Source organism: Pempheris klunzingeri, chromosome 3, assembly GCF_042242105.1.
Source record: "Pempheris klunzingeri isolate RE-2024b chromosome 3, fPemKlu1.hap1, whole genome shotgun sequence".
In the NCBI taxonomy this organism is placed as follows: Eukaryota; Metazoa; Chordata; class Actinopteri; order Acropomatiformes; family Pempheridae; genus Pempheris; species Pempheris klunzingeri.
In genome coordinates, this window is record NC_092014.1 from 2,243,743 (window position 1) to 2,263,823 (window position 20,081).

Sequence of the window (20,081 nt, forward strand, 5' to 3'; positions counted from 1 at the left end):
ATTCGGAATAACGTTTAGGTCCTGGAGGACGAGCTGTGACATTCCCCGTCTTGTCCAGGCTTTCCATGACCTTCAGGGGGTTTTTTTGGGGTAAGAAGCAGAGTCAGATTTTTTTTTTTTTTTTGTAAAAATAGCCAACTTTATATTCTCAGAGTACTAAGACAGCTTTACAAACAGGATGATATGCACACAGCCTTCCTTCTCATCCAAACACAGAGCGGTCCAACTGAAGGTCTGACTCAAGAGAGCCAGAGTAAAAGAAAGAAAAAAAAAAAACCAACAAACACACTGACAAACCAAAACAAGACAACAAAGGAAGCAAGGAAGTACACGTCTACCCCTTGAGCATCACATTCGTCCTGCACCATGAGCATGGCACTTCTGAAACCAGAGCGATCCGCCAGCTAACCATCGTGTTTCAACATTATATATTACATATTAACAAGTAGGAGAGGGGGTGAATAGAGGGAGTGAAGGGGGGGGGGGGGCTTAAAAATAACCTTGAATTCTTTCAACTTCATGCAGGTGGAATAGAACCATAAAGCTTTAATTAGCAAAGAATTAACAAAAGATGGCATGTTGCACACACACACACACACACAAAATCTTTGTATAAAATAAGTTTGTAGGGGAAAAAAAAAAAAAAAAAAAGTCAGCGTCAGGGTGGAGGGGGGTTCAGGGGGACAATTCTCATTTACATATTGACATTGATTTGGTCGACGTACAACCGAGTGCTGGGGTCCTTCCTCTGGCCCCTCGTTCTCTTTTCACACACACAGACACACACTCTCACACACAAACACGCTTGAAAAGAAAAACAATTTATCAACAGGAAGCGTCTATTGTGACCTTTCTCCCCCCCCGCCCCCTCTTCCTCCTCCTCCTCCTCTTCAGAGCTGTTTTGTGCACGCTGCCGCCCGTCAATCCGTCCGTCCGTCCGTCAGTCTGCCGCCGCCTCAGTCGCACATCTCCTCCGGCAGCTCGTGTGGGTTGAGGATGCCGGGCACCGACATCTGGAGCTTGTGTTTCTCCTCCTGGGCTTGGCGCAGGGCCGTCTCCCTCTCCTCCAGGAACAGGTCCGTCGTGTCCTCGCCAGCAAACTCCTGCAGGACCACACAAGCAGAGGCTCAGGGCTTCAGAGCCACAGAGGGGAGACCTCACACCACTCCGAGTTTCCACAAAGCCTCAACAGCTGAAATAATCTGAGCGCCGATGGAGGCTGCAGCTTATAGACGCTTCCAGTCACATTCGATTTCATTCTGTCTCTGATTGACAAGCATGAACCAGTGATCTCAGCTTATAGACTAATAGTTATTATAGCCACAGTTGTGTCCTCTGTTAAAGAACGTATCACACTAGCTTCAAAAAGTTATGCAACTGATTAGAAGTGGTGTCCTGTTTCACATATTGTCTAAATTATCCTCTTTTCCACCGCAGGAACTTTTCTCATTTACCCTGGATTTTGAAAAACCTCTGCATGTTTCCACCGAAATTACCCAGAAAAAAAACTTTCCCTCGACCCCAAACTTTCCCCCGAAAAGTTCCTAGTAGCAAGGAGGAACTTTTCAGATTACCCAGAACTCTTGAGGGGCGCTGATTGGTCGAACACACCTGCAGCGTTCTGCACTTCCATGTTTAAGCCGGCGTGGCTGCAAACTGGTTTATTTCACTTCTACAAGCTTCACTTCGTTTGTGTTTTGATCGTTTGGAAAATGGAGCAAAAGAAGAGAAGCTACGAGAAGCCAGGCTCTTTTCAGCGTGTTTGCAGAGGAAGAAATTCAGCGGGACGACACACGCCGAAACAAAGTCATGAAAAGTTGAAGAAACTTTTGAAGAAAGATTCTAAGAAGCTGAAGGAGCAGAACAGTCGCTCCCCCAGACGTCATCAGCTTGACTTGAATAAATGTTCCTGAACTTTGAGGTGCGGTGGAAACACAAACCACACACATTACCAGGACTTCTTTTACCCGGTAAATAAGTTCCTGGTAATAAAAGTTCCTGGAAGTGTTGGAGGAAAAGAGGCTTTTGTCTGGCTTTAAGTGAAAGTGACTCCATCAGTAAAATCAGAGACGCTCTCGGTCACTAATCAAATCACTGCACGCTGCCTGTTTTCCACAACTACAGCTTGAAGTTTCCCCTCGATGTAGCTGCGTCAGGTTTGGACTGTTTTAACCAACGAACAGGTAATGATTGATCACACATTGACTTTGAAAGGCTCGATTAAAAGTTAAACATTAAGTCCGAGAGCTTCACTGTGAATGAGGCGGCAGATCTACTGTAAACCTTCCAAAACAAGACCTTTTTTTTTAATGACGTCGTCCCCGGTTCTGTTTTCAGGTGCAGGACTCACCTTGATCTGCACCAGGAAGTCCCTCAGGTGCTCCTTGAAGGCCGGGATGTCCTGATTCAGGCTGAACAGACCTGTTACAAACACCTTCACCTGGGCGCTGAGGACGACACATTCAGTAAAAAGGTTATTAAGGTCTGGTGAAGCTGATGTGGCTGTTGGAAATATGTTTTTTAATCTCCACGTGTTTCCATAAAACCTGCCAACATTAGCCACACACACACACACACACACACACACACACACACACACACACACACACACACACACACACACACACACACACACACACACACACACACACACACACACACACACACACACACACACACACACACACACACACACACACACACACACACACACACACACACACACACACACACACACACACACACACACACACACACACACACACACACACACACACACACACACACACACACACACACACACACAGTAATCCCCCCCTGTGGTTCACGCTGCTGCCTACTTACTCTTGCAGATGGGGGAAGGCCGTCTTCAGCAGGTTGGCGATGTATTCCTGGACGTGCGCCTGGTTGTTGACGGGGCTGGCGGCGCTCAGGGCGACGCTGACCTTCCCCTCCTCCACCAGGTTAAACATGTAGGCCAAGATGGTGGCGTGCATGGTCAGGCCTGCAGACAGGGAGCAGGCAGAGGGGGTGACCACTGGTGTGCTGGGTAAGACGGTACAGACTTCCTGTCTCCTGGTCGCCCCCATAAAGCCCTCGATGTTTTTGTATGATGAATTATATCTTAACATCTGATAGACCCAAGATCACATCAGTCTGATCAGCGCGGTGCTGCAAAAACAGCTGCATAATAATTAGTACTAAGCAAAGAAACAAGTTTTGTTTCAGTTTTAACTTCCGATTTATGTAGAAGTCGCTTTAAATTCCTGTTTGTCCAGTTGGAAAGTGATGTCGACTTCTATTATCCGTTTCAGCAGATCTCACCGCAGTCATTTTACCAGGACGTTAGAGTGTCAGAGTGTTCAGAAGATACTTTAATGAATTGGTCATAATCTCCCGGTGGAGTGAGCAGAGAGAGGCCCTGGCACTCGTTTCCTACAGATAGGTGTGTTTTAATGAATCTGGGCCACTTGGGCTTTTTAAAATGTGTTTTTTTTCCTACTAAGAATCTCCAAGATGTCCAAATGTGTGCAAACCTCATAGGAGAGCCAAACAGAGGAGAGTATATTCTGCCAGGCCAGACTGTTTACCTGCCGTGTGAGAGGTATCGGTGACCACTGAGAAGATGTGCTGCAGGACGTCGCAGAAGTACGTCTGGTAGAAGCTCTGTGCCGCCGCCTCCTCTGCAGACACGTTCTGCAGGAGAGTGTAGAGGATCTGCAGACCTGCAGGAGACCAGGAGGACGTTCGTCAGACCAGCAGAGAGACGGAAACAGCCACAGAACACAAGAGCGTCGGCGCGGCCATGACGCTTTAGCCTGACAGTACAATTCTGTTTCAACCAAGACTTTAGAGTTAAGAGGAGTTGCTCTCATGTCTGTAGACAGCAGGGAGATAAAATGTTTTAGCTGCACCTTATGTGTTTAAATTTGAGGTTTTTTAAGCTGTTTTTGACTTCTTACAGGTTCAAACTTAGTTATTTCTCTAAATAGTGAAATCATTTGGCTGGCTGGGAAGAAAAGCTTCATCATCCAACCGTTTCAAGCCCTGACAGGACAGTTTCTGTGTCTCTCTCTCTCTCTCTTAATGTGCTCCCTATCTGACCCGATCCCACTTCAGACCTGTGTCGGCCACGTTCCTCATGGTGTGCTTGAAGGCCCAGATGATGGAGTCCAGGATCAGTTTGAACTGAGCGGGGGCGATGGACAGGAAGGCTGGGAAGCACTGGGAGGTGGCGGCTTGGAGGAGGTAGAAGAAATGGGTTCTGTGTTCGGGGAATTCTTCAAAGTCCTGACGGGAAACAACGAGGAGTTAAAGTCTGCAGCTCAGTTTCAGTGTCAGACTCGTACCTGGTGCCGGGAGACTCGGACCGACCTTGTTGATCATGTTCAGAGTGCACTCAAAGACGGCGTCGAAGATCTTGGGGATTTCTCCCGTGATGTGGACGCCCAGCTTGTTGACGATGGTTGCCATGGTGCTGAGGACCTCGGGCTCCCGGGCGGCGGGGACGTTCCTCTGGTAGTCGATGAGCACCGCCTCCAGCAGGGGGGGCACGAAGTTCTCCCCCACCTGGACCACAGAACGACACATGAACACACCGACGTTGATCAACGTTTGTCCAAACACGTTTGCTGATGTGAAACATTTGTCCTTAATGATTTGAATCTGTGTTATCACTGTGGTCCTCCTGTTTTATAGTTCATACAAAGCTTCTAAATGGATAAGTGAACGTCTCCCGTCTGCTTTAAACCACAGACAGTCGTCCTCCATGTGCAGACTGGACTGATGAACAGCCTTTTTGCTGAAATATTGGTGGACAGTTATTTACTGGCGATGTTCCCTACACTTTATTTGGCCAGTGACGTTCCTCGTGTTTGTATTCTGCATCGACAGGAACGACACTCAGATGAACGGCTGAATGGAAGCACTGGAGAGAAAGAGTTGATGTTATGGGGGAACTAAACCTACAGAAACGTGAGTGTGTGCAGGTTAGCTAACCGGCTAGCTCCTCCACGTGGGGGGGGGTCACATGGGGACAAAGTTTGTGATAACAAATAGTAAAAACCTAAAAAAGCACAGTCGCTACGTGAAATATTATTATTAAATATTTATTTAATATTATTAGTGAACGTGAATCTAAGACTTTTTAAAGGCCGCCTTGCTAAAGACACCCCTTCAAAATAAGAGCTCCACCACATCAGTTCACTACTTTTACTCTAAGATGAGACATAACACGATCTGGTCTAGTTTACACCTGGTCAAAAACCATCTTCAGCAGTCGGTGACTGTCACTAGGACACAGAACCTGGTTTGACTAAAAGCTGGGGGACATTAGAAGTGTCATTGTTTTTCCCCCCGTTGTTTCTACAGTGCAGGGACCTTTCAGTTAGAGACATTATGACTGCTGGTTTTGAGAGGGAACTGGGAATCATCCCTAAATTGTTCATACAGTTTTCCATCTGCGGTGGCAGGACTGGCCGTGGCTTCACCGCCTCACACAGAGGATGCTTTGTGTGGAACACAGCTCAAAATAAACACAAACACTTATTTAAAACTTTCTTCCGTTAGAGAACCAACTGGGGAAAATAATATTAAATAAAAAAAACAGGTCAGCTCACCATCTGAGGGTCGTTGGAGCGACTGACCCAGCCGGAGATCAGCTTCAGGGTCTCTCTCTTCACCGTCCTCATACTCCTGATCAGAGGCTGTTTGGTCACCATCTCACCTGTAGAAAAGACAAGACAGCAGAGCACCATTAGTAACCACTGGGAGTAATCACATGTCCAATATCATCTCTCCTTAGCTCCGTGTTTGGTCTCTACCCACTCCTGAGGGAAATACTGGACTCTTTAGCTGCTAAATGCTCCGCTACGTTCACCAGCTGATTAAACATTAGGTTTACAAAATGTTTTTATGGGTTTAAAAACAGTGAGAGTGAAGCAAAACGGTACATTTACAGAGCGGACAGAGACACAATGAGTTTTTCACATCGTCATATATTGTCAGTGTAAAATATTGGTTATAGTCAGTTTAAAAAAAGAAACTTAAATGGATTAGGACCAGTAAAGAAAAGTGTTTTTGTGTCTTAAATGATGAAATCTACATAATTAATCCTCATTTGACATCTTTAATACTTGCTGAAGAAGATGTAGTATTGTATTATAGCACTTTGAATCATCTTATTTATCCATTAAATTAATTCTAACACCTCTCCAACAGGGCAGAGTATAAAATGATCAAAGTATGAACAACACTGACTGTAAATCTAAAAAAGAGTTTTCTATTAACAGTTTGCTGTGAGGTCATTTCACCACGGCTCAAGCATAATGAAATATTTATTCCATGAGCTGCTGCTCTTAAATATGCTCCCCAAGGCCGCTGGTCTCGGCAGGTTTAATGATGTTGTCAGAGCAGTGACAGCATCACTCATTCTTCCTTTCATTACTGTGAATCATGAACACACACACACACACTCTGCTTCTTACTCCTTAATCATGTTTCCATTAAAGACTACTGACACGCACGCAAACAGGCAGCGAGCAGGAACTGACCGTTGGTCTGGACAGCCGAGGAGATGTTTTCACTCAGGCACTTGTAGACGTTGAGCATGTCCAGGTAGATTCGTCCCAGCTGCACCACGAAGGGGTGACCGACGGCTTTACAGGCTCTGACGTTCGTCTTTAGGATGCTGCCCAGCTGACGCACCGTCTCCGCGTCTTTCAGGATGTCCACGTTCTGCAACACAGAGTCCACAAGTTAGTGACAGCAGGCTACAGGCTGCGTTAAAGACGAACAACATACCATTTTAATGTGTTTTTGTCCCGGACCCTCTCTTTTAGTAAATGTGTGTGTGGCTGTTTGACCCGTTGATCACGTGACCTCCTTCAGCAGGCTGACGGTCCACCCTGCTGTGAACCTGAATGCACCTCGCTCTCTGATAATAGGAAGTCGGAGGCAGAGCCAAGCATGCAAATTGTGCTGTTGTGCCATTTACTATATTTTGGATGAGCTTTTACAACAACGGCTGCATAATAGGAGTGTGTCTATATAACTCTGACTTAGTGCTTAATGAGGGTCGCTCCAGGACGGATCGATACCGGCTGTCCGAGACCCGACTTCAGACTAGGAAGCTGCAAGATTTGCCGTGTTTTCTGTTGTTTTACTGGTCATTTGTCAGGTTAGTCTGTTGAACTTGGGGTCTTCATGTTGGTCTGCTAATGTGTTTCCCTTTCAAAAGACACAACCGGAGCTGAAACAGTGCACTCAGACAGAGGGTGAACATCACAGCATGTAAAGATCTTCTAACAGGACCCCCAAACACAAGAAGGAACCTGAAAATGTCTCCTGCTTAGAACCCTGCTGTCCTCACCTTGGTGGCCTGCTGGATGATGCTGTCCCACACCTGGTTGGGCAGCAGCATGTACTTCTCTATGAGGAGCTCCTGAACGGCCTGGTCTGTCTGAGCTCCAATCATGTAGCCAACGGCCTCATAAAACGTGTGGACCTGCAGAGACAAGGCTCAAAGTTCATCTGACTGGGACAATGAATGTGCTAAATGTAACCGTCGTACAAACAGAAAGTGGCATTTAATAAAAAAAAAAAAAAACAAGAAGTCCAGAGACCTGCTGAGGCTGCAGGTCACAGATGATGGTGTTGATGTTGTTGAGGATCTCGTCGATGAAGGGCATGACCTCGCCCACCTGAACCTGGACAAAATGACGCCGGCACTTCTGGGCGATCTTGATGAAGGTGTCACAGGCCATGTCCTGCACGCCGTCGTGGGTCTCTGTGCGATGAAGAGGAGGACGAAGCACGAGAAAACGTGATTAAAAACATACTAATGTGGCACTTTTCATTCACAGACTTGGAGACAGATTATTTTCTATGTGGAGGATTTGGGCTCCTCCAGTTTCTCACCGTGCATGAACTCAAACAGCTTGTTGACGACGGTCTTCAGGAACTTCCAGTGGGCCCGGAGGAAGCGAGGATACTGGCCCACGATGTACATGATGTTGGACGCTATGATGGCCTTGTTGTCCTTTCCCCTTTTTTGCTCACACAAGCCAAGCAGGTCCTGAGAGCACAACACAACACAACACACACATAACTGCTGAGTCAATAACTGTTTAAAGGGAGAAATGCTTTAGGATTACAGGTTGAAATTAGGATCGATTTAACCGGACTCAGCAGGAGTTAATTAGCTGAACAAATGCTTGTGTCACGCAGACGCCATGTTGTCAGACAGCGCTGAGTCGGCACTGTTCGTTTTCTATGATCCTTCATGTAACTTCTTCCTTAATTCTTCTTTATTGTGTATTTGATACTGCTGGTTCTCGAGTCTGACTAAATAAAGACTCATATAAATAAATCAAAAAAAGTTTCTGCTTGTAGAAAGACGCTGCTTCATACATTCATTCATTCACTCCAAACCTTGGAGAACACGTCGAGAAGGAAACCCTAATTTTCAAAGCTACTTTAGGTAAATCCAATAAAAGCAGACAAGTAGTAATAAAGAGAAATATACGGCTGTATCAATAAAAATAAATACAATGTAAATAATATAAATAGCAATAACTACAAACCTTTTAAAAGCACTGACTAAATGGTAATTAAACCTTGGAATGGCCTCAGTGGGACTAATGAGTAGAACTGACAGGAGATAACATCGTGTGAGTGTCCCACCTTGATGACCGTGACCAGGAACCTCTTCTCGTCCTCCTCGTGCATCGCCCCGCTGATGGAGCCGATGGCCCAGCACAGCATGTTCAGGTTCCTCCACGACCACTCGGTGCCGTTCACCTGGTTGTGGAGCTTCTCTGTCATGATGCGTTCGGTGTCGGCGTAGTCCAAGTGGGTCAGGTACACTGCGGAGACAGACGGGTGAGCGGATGCCATCTCTTGCCTTCTCATGCGGTGTAAGGAAATTATGATTTGTAGGTGTAAAAGTAAGTGTTTCTCTCAGGGAAAAATAAAAAGGAGTGAAACCAGGCAATTTAAATGGGTTTCTTATCATCGGACATCAAATTTAGAAGCGGCCTCCTGACCAATTTACAATCAGCAGCCCAGTATAAGACGAGGCAAACAGCAATACCAGTAACAATAATAAGTAGACGGCCTAAAACTACATGTACAGTTTACAGAAACTAAAGAAAAAAAACACTCACCAAGAGTCTCCCTCATGTTCTTGTAAAGGTTAATGGCGTCCGTGTCCTTCATGAACTCCCTGACCACCTCCCCCTGATCGTTCTCCACCACCAGCACCTCCTCTGGTTTGGCCATGCGGCTCACCATCAGCAGACGCACCTACAAGAGGAGGAGGAGGAGGAGGAGGAGGAGGAGGAGGAGGAGGAGGAGGAGGAGGAATCAGTTAGATGTGTGCACCAGCCTGTGACTGACCAACCTTCCTAATATGAAGCATGTTTACGTAAAATGTTAGTGAGGTTTATCTGGTGAAACGTCTCTGGTTCTAGCTTTTGATTTGTCTTGTTAAAAAGTAAATTTAATATTTTTAGGCTGACTCCATCATCAGACAGCAGTTTTCACCATTTTATAAACCAAATGTTTAATCATTAAACTCACAATGTGCAGTACTTTGTAATATCTCCCACGTGTACCTACCTATATTTTCTTTTATACTTCTATGTCGTGGGATAATAAAGTCTTATCTTATCTTGAAAACAATATCTGCAGATTAACCAGTCATTAAATAAAAGCCCTATTGGTGTCATAAACAGTTCAAAGACTCGTCTGCTGGGTGACGGGCCGACCTGGGAGAGCACGGGCAGGTAGAGGTGTCGGCGCGGCGGGACGTCGGACAGCAGCGGGGTGCTGGAGGTGGAGAAGGGGCTCTCCCTGTAGAGCTCAGCTGCCAGGTGGTTCCAGTACTCCAGACAGATCTTGAAGATCTCCGTCTCCTCCACCTCCGACACCAGCAGCATGTAGTGCAGCGCCTGGGGGGCGGGGCAAAGGGCGGAGAGGTCACATGACAACACTAACATCATGGCTGCAGGTTAATAAAATGGGTCCTTCTGGATAATTCAAGCAGTTTATTTCTTCTCTTAGTGATTTCAAGTCATCATTCCTACTACTAACTTAGTGTTTAACTTACTAACAGTTTGGATTCAGGATATAAACCTTCTCCGCTTTAACAATATGGAGAATTATCAAACTTTACTGTATTCAATCTCTTACTTACGGAGACCTGCAGTGTTGAATTGTATTAAATGCATGAAAAGTTTTCCTTGATTAAGTTTGAATTAGAAAAATATTTGTTTTTAATCATATGATGATTAATTATTTCAGAAAATCTGATTTATTCAATATTGAACACTTGAGTCTCTAGATTCACACATTTTAAGAAATTAGATGGATTCGTAATATTTTCCGGCCAGTAGCGCAGTGGATAATTGCGCATGCCATCGGCCTGGGGAACCCGGGTTCGACTCCCTCCCAGTCCCGGCTACCAAAAATGGGAGAGGGTTGCGTCAGGAAGGGCATCCGGTGTAAAAAACTAACGCCAAAATCTACAAGCGGATCATCCGCTGTGGCGACCCCGGAAGGGAGCAGCCAGAAAAAGGACAACAACAAGATGGATTCATAATATTTACAAGAAAAACACTCTGAATTTAAGGAAAAATTATATCCTGTGAGGTTAAAGGTGTGAATTTATGAGACTTTATGAGAAGAAAACAGATATTTTCTGAGATTTAAGTCGCAAATTTACAGAAAAATCAGAGAAATAGATTCAGCAATAAGGAAATACTCTTAACTTTTAGCCTGGAAACACTGACTGCAAAGTATAATCTGCTACGGTCGTCTACTGCAGCCTTAATACACACCGATCCAACCGCGTTATGTGGTTCTGTGACAAAAAGTTATTCTAAAAACAGTTGTAAGTTTGCCACTTTCATTTCAGAGAACATCTGAGCTTGTTTTCCAGGCGTGTTTAATCATTTATTTTAGCTGCAGTGGCCGCATGCTCTTATTTCAACAACTATATTTTAGATCTCTGTGTGCAACTACAGCAAAACACCAACTGGACAGTCTTCCCTTCCCTTTAATAAACGTCTGCTGTCAACACCTCCTGAGACAATTATCTGTGGGTCCGTCTCTAACCAAGTGGTCCCACCGTAATCGCTCCCAAATGTGCGACATCACAAAAGGTGTAATCAGGACACCACATCTGAGGAGAGACCGGAGGGGCAGCCACTGGTTATGAGGGGGAGTGTTTCTTTCCACCAGGCGGAGGCAGACGGGACTAAAAGCCACCAGCTGAGAGTTGGAGGTTTGTTTACTCCACAGCTTTAGGTCACTGTTCCACACAGAGAGACAGAGCTCCACTTCTACAGCAGTGAAAGCACCGTTTGCTGCTGCGTCGCCTCGTCCTACCTCCATCAGAGTCTCTCGCAGGTTGGGTCTCTTCTCGATGAGCTGGCCGTGCTCTTTGAGGAACGTGCAGAGGAACAGGCTGAGGTTCTGGATGAAGTTCTGCTCGTCGTCCTTCCCGTTGGCGTAGGCCAGTCTGATGTTAGTGTTCAAAGGCAGCATCTGACCACACCACAAAACACCATTCAGTTATACTTCCTTCGCCATAAACGCACCCGCTGTGTGTCTGTAAACAGGTTCAGTGCTGAGACCACCCACAGCACGCTAACAAAGAGTCCCTGCAGACACTAACTGGTGAGGAAGACCATGAGATGGAGGCTCAAATGCTCTGGAAAAGGCTGGTAAGAGAAACTCAGGTTTATAATTTATGGTTCTGCTGACAGATTTGAGGAACTGTCCTGTCCTGGACTACACTGAATCTCCTCATATGTGATCTGCAGCTCCGGTACAATTACTACACAAAAATGTTTGTTATGCTTCTCTGTAAAACTGAAAACCAATTTAAAAAAAAAAAATAAACTATTGTATTTTAATTGTATTTGTAATTTAAAAACGGTTAATTTAAATAAAGCTTTATTGTTCTGACTTCTGGGTCAAAGAATGAAGCTGAACCATTTCACCTCAAATCAATATCGAGAAATAATCTGGGAGGTTCAAGGTGAGATTAACGAGAGAAGAAGCAAGAAAACTTTGTTCCCCTTTAAAATATTAGACTTCCTGAAAATAATTTTTGGTGAAATATTGAATAGTTTTACCTTTTCTGGTCATTAAAAACTATTAAAATCTCATTCAGCTTTCTGAGGAGCTCAGAGGAGGAAGTCTTTCACAGCTCTTAGATATCTAGAAATCAGTGATCAAACAGGATTATGTCACAATACCAACAGCAGCAGGCAGAGGGGGCTGTCTACATCCACCTGATGAAGAGTGTGTGTGTGTGTGTGTGTGTGTGTGTGTGTGTGTGTGTGTGTGTGTGTGTGTTGAATACACAGGAGTGAGCGTTTCCTGAAAGACAGCTGATCCGTTATCAATTCCAAGACTTTAGGATACTTTAAACAGTTTGTGCCAACAGGAGGCTGCTCCCCAATAAGAAACATTATCCAGTCACTGTTTTCTTGATTTTACTGCTTGTAATTGTGCTTTTGTGCACTTTGGATCCTTGTTTTAGTCTTTTTTCCAAACTTTCACGGGCGTTAAATTAGATTCTGCTCGTCGGTGTAAAAGCATTCTGATGTTCTCGTCACGTTTCATTCAGAAGAATCCTAAAGAGGACCTCTTTGTGTTCAGCTGTTTAGCCTCTGGCTGTTTGTAAAAGCATACCCTCCGTAGGTGTGTCGGGGGTGCAGCTGCCACATCTGTGTCAGCTAACGTGGGACAAACGGCGCTCGGATGAAGGTCAGCGGGACCAAAGAACTTGCTGTGAATGTCGGATTCTCTGAACAAACAAGCAGGAAAAACTCCAAAACTCCAAAATACTAACAAACTCTGCTCCGACTTCCACTCCTGCTGTTTGTTTTTTGGAGTAAACGGTAGAAAGAACACGTTCGCTCGGCCCACAGACGTGATATTTGTGAACAAAGAGAAAGCTGCTCTCACTGTGTGACAGTATGGTGTGTGTGTGTGTGTGTGTGTGTGTGTGTGTGTGTGTGTGTGTGGCAGGAGGTCTGGAGCACAAAGTGTGTGTTTGTGTGTATAATAACAGAGTGGGCAAATGTAAGTGTGCTTGTGTGTAATCCCCCTGAGTGCAATTAACTTGAGCACCACTCAAAGTGATTGTGTGTGTGTGTGTGTGTGTGTGTGTGTGTGTGTGTGTGTGTGTGTGTGTGTGTGTGTGTGTGTGTGTGTGTGTGTGTGTGTGTGTGTGTGTGTGTATACCTGTTTGAGCTGGCACATGGTGAGGGTAAACAGGTTGACAAACTGCTCCTCATACTGGTTGACGCTCACTCCGGCGATCTCTGTCAAACACTTCAGCGTCACGTTGCGAAACATGGGCACGTTCAAGAACTGAAACACACAAATAAAAGCAGGTCAGGTCAGTGCTGAACTGCCCCTTTAACCCCCCCCCCCTTTATTGTAAGTCAGAACTTCTACTTATGTTTCTATTAAAAATGGCCGGTTTAGAAATCAGTGTTTACAGCCTTCACTTACAGCCCAGGCTGCAGGCTGCTAACAAACTGTGAGGTGGGTCAGGATTAAGGCAGAACTGTGACAAAACTGGGGCTGCAACTAAAAATAACTTTGATTATAAGTTAATCTATTTTTGATCACTAGCCTGGCCTCTAAATTGTAAGAAAATAATTAAAAATGTCCACAATTTCTCTCGAGGTGAATTGTTCTGTTTGTCAGCTCAGTGATATAAACCAGAGAAAAGCAGGGAATTCTTTCATGGAAGCAGCTGACACCAGTTTTTTTGCTTGATAAAGGACTTGAAGGATCATTCCTGGTCTCTATTTTTACATATTTTGGTGTCTAAATGACTGGTAGGTATAATAAATGTTGGATCGCCTCAGCCAGCAGCCACCAAACGGGCTGCAACGTGATCCTTTGGGACAACTGCACCTGATCACAGTAGGTCCACTAAAAGAGCTTGTTTGATCCACTGACAGGCTCAGAGTGTTATTCTAAGTGTGTGACAGCATCATGGAAAGGATCCCTACAGAGAGAGACCTGGAAGATCCTTTTGGTTTAACCACAAACAGCACACACACCAGACTCCATTCACTAAAACGGTGATTTTACACAGGAGTTGCTGGTCTATCCAGTCTAGTCTGATGGGCAGTTAGCTTGTGTTATTTTGTGACTTTGGTGTTTTAAAGGGTTAGTTGGGATCCAGCACAATATCTATCTAACACACAATGACAAACAAACCGACCAATTGATGCAGCAGTAGACCAGCAACTCTTGGGCTCTGTGAGGTTAAATTACTGTTTTTGTCAATGGAGTCTGGTGACTTTAAATTGAAATATGTAAAAAAAATCCTTAATAGATTATGAAGAATTTGGCAAATACTTTTTGTTGATCAACTATTCCAATAGGCCACTTGGACTAAATCTAAATTTTCTCTGATGTTTGTGGACATATTCAGTTGTCCATTACATTTTACAACCTTACAAACTTGTTTTACAGACTTTCTATCACCACCTGACGGACAATAAAGATGATCCAATTATAGAAATCTATCAGCTGAAGTCTTGATTTACCTTGTAGACCAGCGTGCTGATGAGCTTGGTCTCGAAGATGTAACCTAAAGGAATCCAGTTCAGGAAGCGGAGGAGGGTCTCCAGCGTGGCGTGGACCAGCGGGGCATTCTGGGAGTTCTCCTACACAGAAGAATAAGAAAACGTGCATGAGAACAGACGGCAGTGTCGGTTAGCAGCAGAGGCCGATGCTGAGAGTCACGTGGTCCGGCGTTGGCCTCATCTTACCATCACAAACTGGCACAGCTGGAATATTTGGGAGAACTCGTTGCACATGCTGAAAGACAAAGAGTGAGATCGTCAGCGGAGGTGGAGTCACGTCTCAAACCAGATTTTACCCCAAATTGGTTGTCTAGGATTCATTATAGTATCTGAACACATTAGCTCTGGTTTGACGCTCAGTTTGAGGGCGTAGCGACATCTGATTAACCGCCCAAACGATCAACCATCTGCGTGTCAGACGGCTCCTATCACATGAGGAATTCTGCTGGTCTGTGCTGCAGCTTGAGCAGGTCGGCAATTCGATTTCCAACATGATCGCTGACAAAATATCCGCTATAAACTGTAGTTGTACATGTTGTACGTAACGGGCCGCATCGTCTGCAGACCCATGAGTCTTTATTTTGTTTTCCCTGTTGAAAATAAAGCTGCGTCTCTCTTTTTGATCGTCACCTTCAAGAATACGGCCACCTTGTTTTAAACTGTCAATGGCCAAACACGCTGCGGTGCGTCAGGACGGATCAATCAAACCGTGCAGAGCAGTTTGGCCAGAAATGGTCAGCGTGTTTAGGCTCCACGTGGGCGGATCGCCTGGTAGATAAAATCTGAGTTGAGTTTCCCCAATCTAGACGTGTCATGATGCTCACAAACCGTGGGACCTTCTGTATCCCTCAAAACAATCATCTCACAGGACGACGTGCGTCACAGCGATTCACTTGGTACATTAACGTGTTCACAGTCACCAGTTATTCAGAAACTGTTCTGTGAGAAACACTGGGGTTGATTAAAACTCATAGTGTGACCAGAAGCTACCGGACCGCAGTTTTGAAGCCTCGAGTTTGATATGCAACAACTGATTGGTTAGGTTTAAGCACAACTCAGGTCTGATTGGTCAGTGAGCAGGTAAACTGCAGCCCCACCCTCCTCTTCCTGGTGTATCTTCCTCTAAATGGGACCATAATTTACTACATGAACGTCCTGCTGTGCTGAAGAAGACTGTAAACAAGAGACTGAGAGCAGAAACTCATCAGGAAAATGTTCACTGAGTTGATAAATCAGGAGAGAAGTCGCCTCATTTTCCTCATTGACTTCCATCCAATCAGACTTCAGTGGAGTCGCCCCCTGCTGGACACTAGAGAGGATGCAGCTTTAAGGCTTCACTGTTCAGACCCAGAAGCTTTTGTCCTCTTCTTCTATACGATCAATGAGTCTTTACCAACAGTGTACAAGAACAATAAAACCTTAACAGTTTGTTTAAACTGATTAAAGCAGAAAATGTTGGCACTTATTGTGCCATTACAAGCTCAGGAAAAGTGTCCACTAAAAGGCACACAGCCTTTTACAGCCTTTTAAAAATGTGGTACAAAGAGGAATAACAGTCTTTATTTTAGCTACTATCAGTATTTCAGTGCCCAAATTGATGTGTGGATTTTGATTTATCTGTTTTTATGCAGAGGTGGAGGCCAGAGCAGACCAACAACTGACAAGTCACAGCACATCCTCTTCCATCACTTACCTGTCCTTAAGGTGCTTGGCCTTCACCTGGGTCATCTGGCCACTAGAGAAGTCAAAAACCTCCTCGCTGAGCAGTTTGAGGATGATCATGTTGTTCTGACAGAGGCTCTCGCTGGTCCGACTCGCACCCACGATATCGCTGATGAAGGTGGGCCAGTGTTTGGGCCATTCCTGCTTCAGGATCTAAACCAGACCAGAGAAGAAGGAGAAGGAGGAGGAGGAGGAGGAGGAGGAGGAGGAGAGCAGCTCTGTGTCACTGGCTTCATCGCATCTCGTCACTCATTGTTCTTGTGTCAAACAGTCAAATGTTTATTTACCTGTACGAGGATCATGTTGAGTTTGGAAATGTACACTCCCTCCTTCTGAAAATGAAGCACACAAAAACAGTGACGTTCATTCACGGTGACTTAGAGGTACAGTTCCCTGACTTTCCCTGCCTGGAATAGACTCTTCTTAATCATTTCCAGGTATCCCATGACCCGTGGGCCTCCTCTGTTAATGTGAGCTCACCTCCATGTTTGCAGGGTCAGAGGACGTCTTGATGATCAACCCGACAACATACTTCTTGATGCCTGAAAAACGAATATAAAAGTGTTTTAAATCAGAAACCACACAGAGAGAGATCTCACTGACAGACACCCTCATTATCTGTTTATTTGATGGCATCACACTGACCTTCACACTGATTTCTTGGGAGAATCTTCCAGCGTGTTTTGATGACTGTCTCCAGAATCTGCAGCGCGTAATACTGAGAGGAAAAACAGAGATGTATCAGAGCTCTGAAGACACATCACACACACACATATTCCTCCCATCAGGACTTAGCAAACAACAGCTAACAGCTAACCACAATACAGGATCCGCACTGTGATGCCTCCCTGCTGATGTCAGACACATGTGAATGTGTGACTGTAAACATGGACCATACATACAGACACTGCATGCACCATCCAAGCCCATTTTTGGACTAATCCTGCCCCTTTAGTCGTTATCCTTACACAAAAACAACTGGAAACGACGGTGCTGTTTGTGAGTAACTTATTATAAATATGAGATCTTCTGTTGCAACACAGTTACAGATAAACCCCCACATCAGGCTGCGGAGAAAACTCGTCTATTTGCTGTTCTATTTGGAGCTTTTAACACTAATGGCAGCAGCGAATGCGGCACTAGGGAGGGAGGAATGGTGGATAGTTAGCATAAGCACCAAAAGCAATCATAACTGAGCAAATAAAGACAATCACCACGCTGCAAAAACTTCAACAGAGAACATTTTTGACAACAAATGCCTCACACTGAAGGAAAAAAAATCAAAAAGTATTAATTTGGGTTTAAACACAGTAAGCTTCCATTAGCTTAGGAGATAATCTAATAAGTACAGTGGAGCTGAAGTAGAGTGAATGCCCTGAAAGCTCTGGCCTGATGTGGATGAACTGATAAACATCAGCTCATGTTATTACATCGGCCCCCGACTGACAGACAGACAGACAGACAGACAACCAGCAGCCGAGGCCAGTTTGGAGCGTTCCTCTGCTACAACACCAGCGTGTGTCGGGTACGTACTTTAGTTTTCATGTTCTGGGAGAACTCCAAGATGGTGTCGACCCTCGTCCAGGCGTCCGGGTGGTCCTTCAGGTTGGTGAGAACTTCCTGGGCCACTCGTTGCTGCAAGAGATCAACAGCAGACTTTATAGGCCATGAATCTTCAGGTTTTTAAAGATCAACTACAGGTACATCTCCCCCCCTAAAAGGTTACACGTCATATTTGACCGGACTTAGATGCACAGACTCCCATCCAGAAAGGAAAGCCCACAGCGGAAAGGATCAGTCCCCACCTGGGATCCAATGTCGTGGTACATCGAGTTGACAACATTGTCCAACAGGTTGATGTCCAGTTTCTGACTGAAGTCCAGCAGCTGTCTGGCTGGGTGATCCGCCAACATCGTCATTTCTGCTGGCATAGAGCTTCTGGAGTGGGGGGGCAGGGGGCGGGAGTGTTAATACTTCAACCACAGCAGCACACAATACTGAAACATGCAACAGAATATTACTGTAAGAAGTTTGCATGAACAAGTTTGCTATTATTTTAGAACAAGAGGGGTGAAGCTGTGCACCCACAGCAGAGGAGTGACTTTAAGTTGTTTTCCTGACATGTTTCTTGTAGTAGCCACTCAGAGACATGCTCAGTGAAACATGTGTCAAAGGCAGACACCCTGAAGCTTCAGTCAGCCCTCGTGGTCCGACTGTGACACCCATTGAAACGAAGCAGAAACTTGCAACACACACAAAAAAGGAACGAAACAACGCCCCCACTTGGCTGACTGGGTGCGCACAGCTGCATCCACCACAGCCCGACTGGTGGACCAGTTTAGAGGCTATTCAGGGCAATTAAAGTGCGTGGAAACGAGCCCGAGGACCCCGCAGAGTCCCCTCGGCTACACCACCTTGTCACGCTGGTTTTCCAACAGCTCGTAACAACCAAACAACCCAAACAAAAACCCCACATTACTTTCCGAGACTGACTGACTGATGCTAATGCTAGCCCACGCTGGGTGAGTTAGGTGTTACTGTTGATCGGGCTCGACTTACCTGGTGTGTCCGGTCCGCTCGTCAAAAACAAGTGTTAGTTAGCTGGTGTGGCTCGAAGATCCGGAATATTTCTCTCCTGAACGCGATGAAAGCAGCCGGGCGGTGTTATCTCATTGCACACCCTCACGCTGCTCCTAACCTTCGATGTAGCTAAATGCTAACGTTAGCCTTTTCCTGGATGACACTTAGCGGCGCTGCCTTAAAAAATACCGTTACCGCTGGATACCTATCGGCGCACTTATCGGGCTCCCCGCACGTTACCTCAGCCTATTGTCTCTCCTCTCCAACCAGTCTGAAACATTTCTCCCGTTAGCTACCAATAACCACAGCCGACTCCCACCAGGCTACTAGCAACCTAGCGTGCTAATGGAAAAGTCAATGATGATTCCACTCTGCGGGCTAATGTTAAGCTAAGCTAACAGCACAGATTCACGGAGACACACTCGGAGCGGTATTCCGGGTCATAACCGCGAGGTGAAAGAGTCTCGTTTTTATTTCTGATTCTATTCGCACACACTGTTGGAGAGCAGAGATGTTTTAATGCGTGCAAGTGTGCTCTTCCTCTAAGCTCATGCTTCCAACCACGGACCGGTTGAAACCGGTTGAGACCGGGATATTCATTCTCGCTGTTTCGGCCCGCCGCGCGCCGCGTAAAATTTGGACTACGTACCCGCCCACCCGGCGCCCGATTGGTCGCGCCGGCGCTGACGTCATGGCGTGTCATAGGCTGGGTGGAGCTGTCAATCTGGCTCAGCCTCCCTGATGAGGAACAACAACAACAGGGGCCCTCATGTCAGACTCCTCTTAGCTCAGGGGCCACATGCAGAATCAGAATCAGACAGTTTTACTGTCATGGCACCAAGTAGTGCAACGAAATTAGCTGTGCTTAAAAACAAATAACCTAGAAATAACACTATGTAACCTGAATCAATCAGAATCAACTTTATTTGGCCAAGAATAGGCAAACAAGGAATTTTACTCCGGTGAAACTTGTCTCTCTGTGTACCGTGAAAAAGAAAGAAATAAACTACAACAATAAGAATAAGAACAGGAACAATAACAGTATAAGTACTCACAACAACAGAATGTACAGTGGAGGTAGGTGTGGTGCATTTATGTAGTGCTAAAATAGTAACACACACACACAAACATGCATTCACTCATTCACTCATGCATCAA

At 45.4% G+C, this 20,081-nt stretch overlaps 1 protein-coding gene across 1 annotated transcript; it reads right to left on the minus strand.

The window, feature by feature from the left end:
- Positions 1–889: 889 nt before the first annotated feature.
- Positions 890–19,479, minus strand: xpo1a (exportin 1 (CRM1 homolog, yeast) a). The gene is made up of 25 exons (XM_070856511.1): positions 18,903–19,479; positions 18,149–18,281; positions 17,877–17,978; positions 16,989–17,061; positions 16,824–16,885; positions 16,631–16,675; positions 16,315–16,496; positions 14,808–14,856; positions 14,583–14,702; positions 13,258–13,386; positions 11,389–11,547; positions 9,768–9,950; positions 9,165–9,303; positions 8,683–8,864; positions 7,918–8,074; positions 7,623–7,786; positions 7,370–7,504; positions 6,552–6,735; positions 5,619–5,725; positions 4,375–4,569; positions 4,122–4,290; positions 3,591–3,725; positions 2,845–3,004; positions 2,351–2,447; positions 890–1,103 (listed from the first exon to the last, which is right to left on the minus strand). The coding sequence occupies exons 2-25, from the start codon at positions 18,272–18,274 to the stop codon at positions 957–959; spliced, it is 3,201 nt and encodes a 1,066-aa protein (XP_070712612.1). The 5' UTR covers positions 18,275–18,281; positions 18,903–19,479; the 3' UTR covers positions 890–956.
- Between the last annotated feature and the right edge of the window lie 602 nt (positions 19,480–20,081).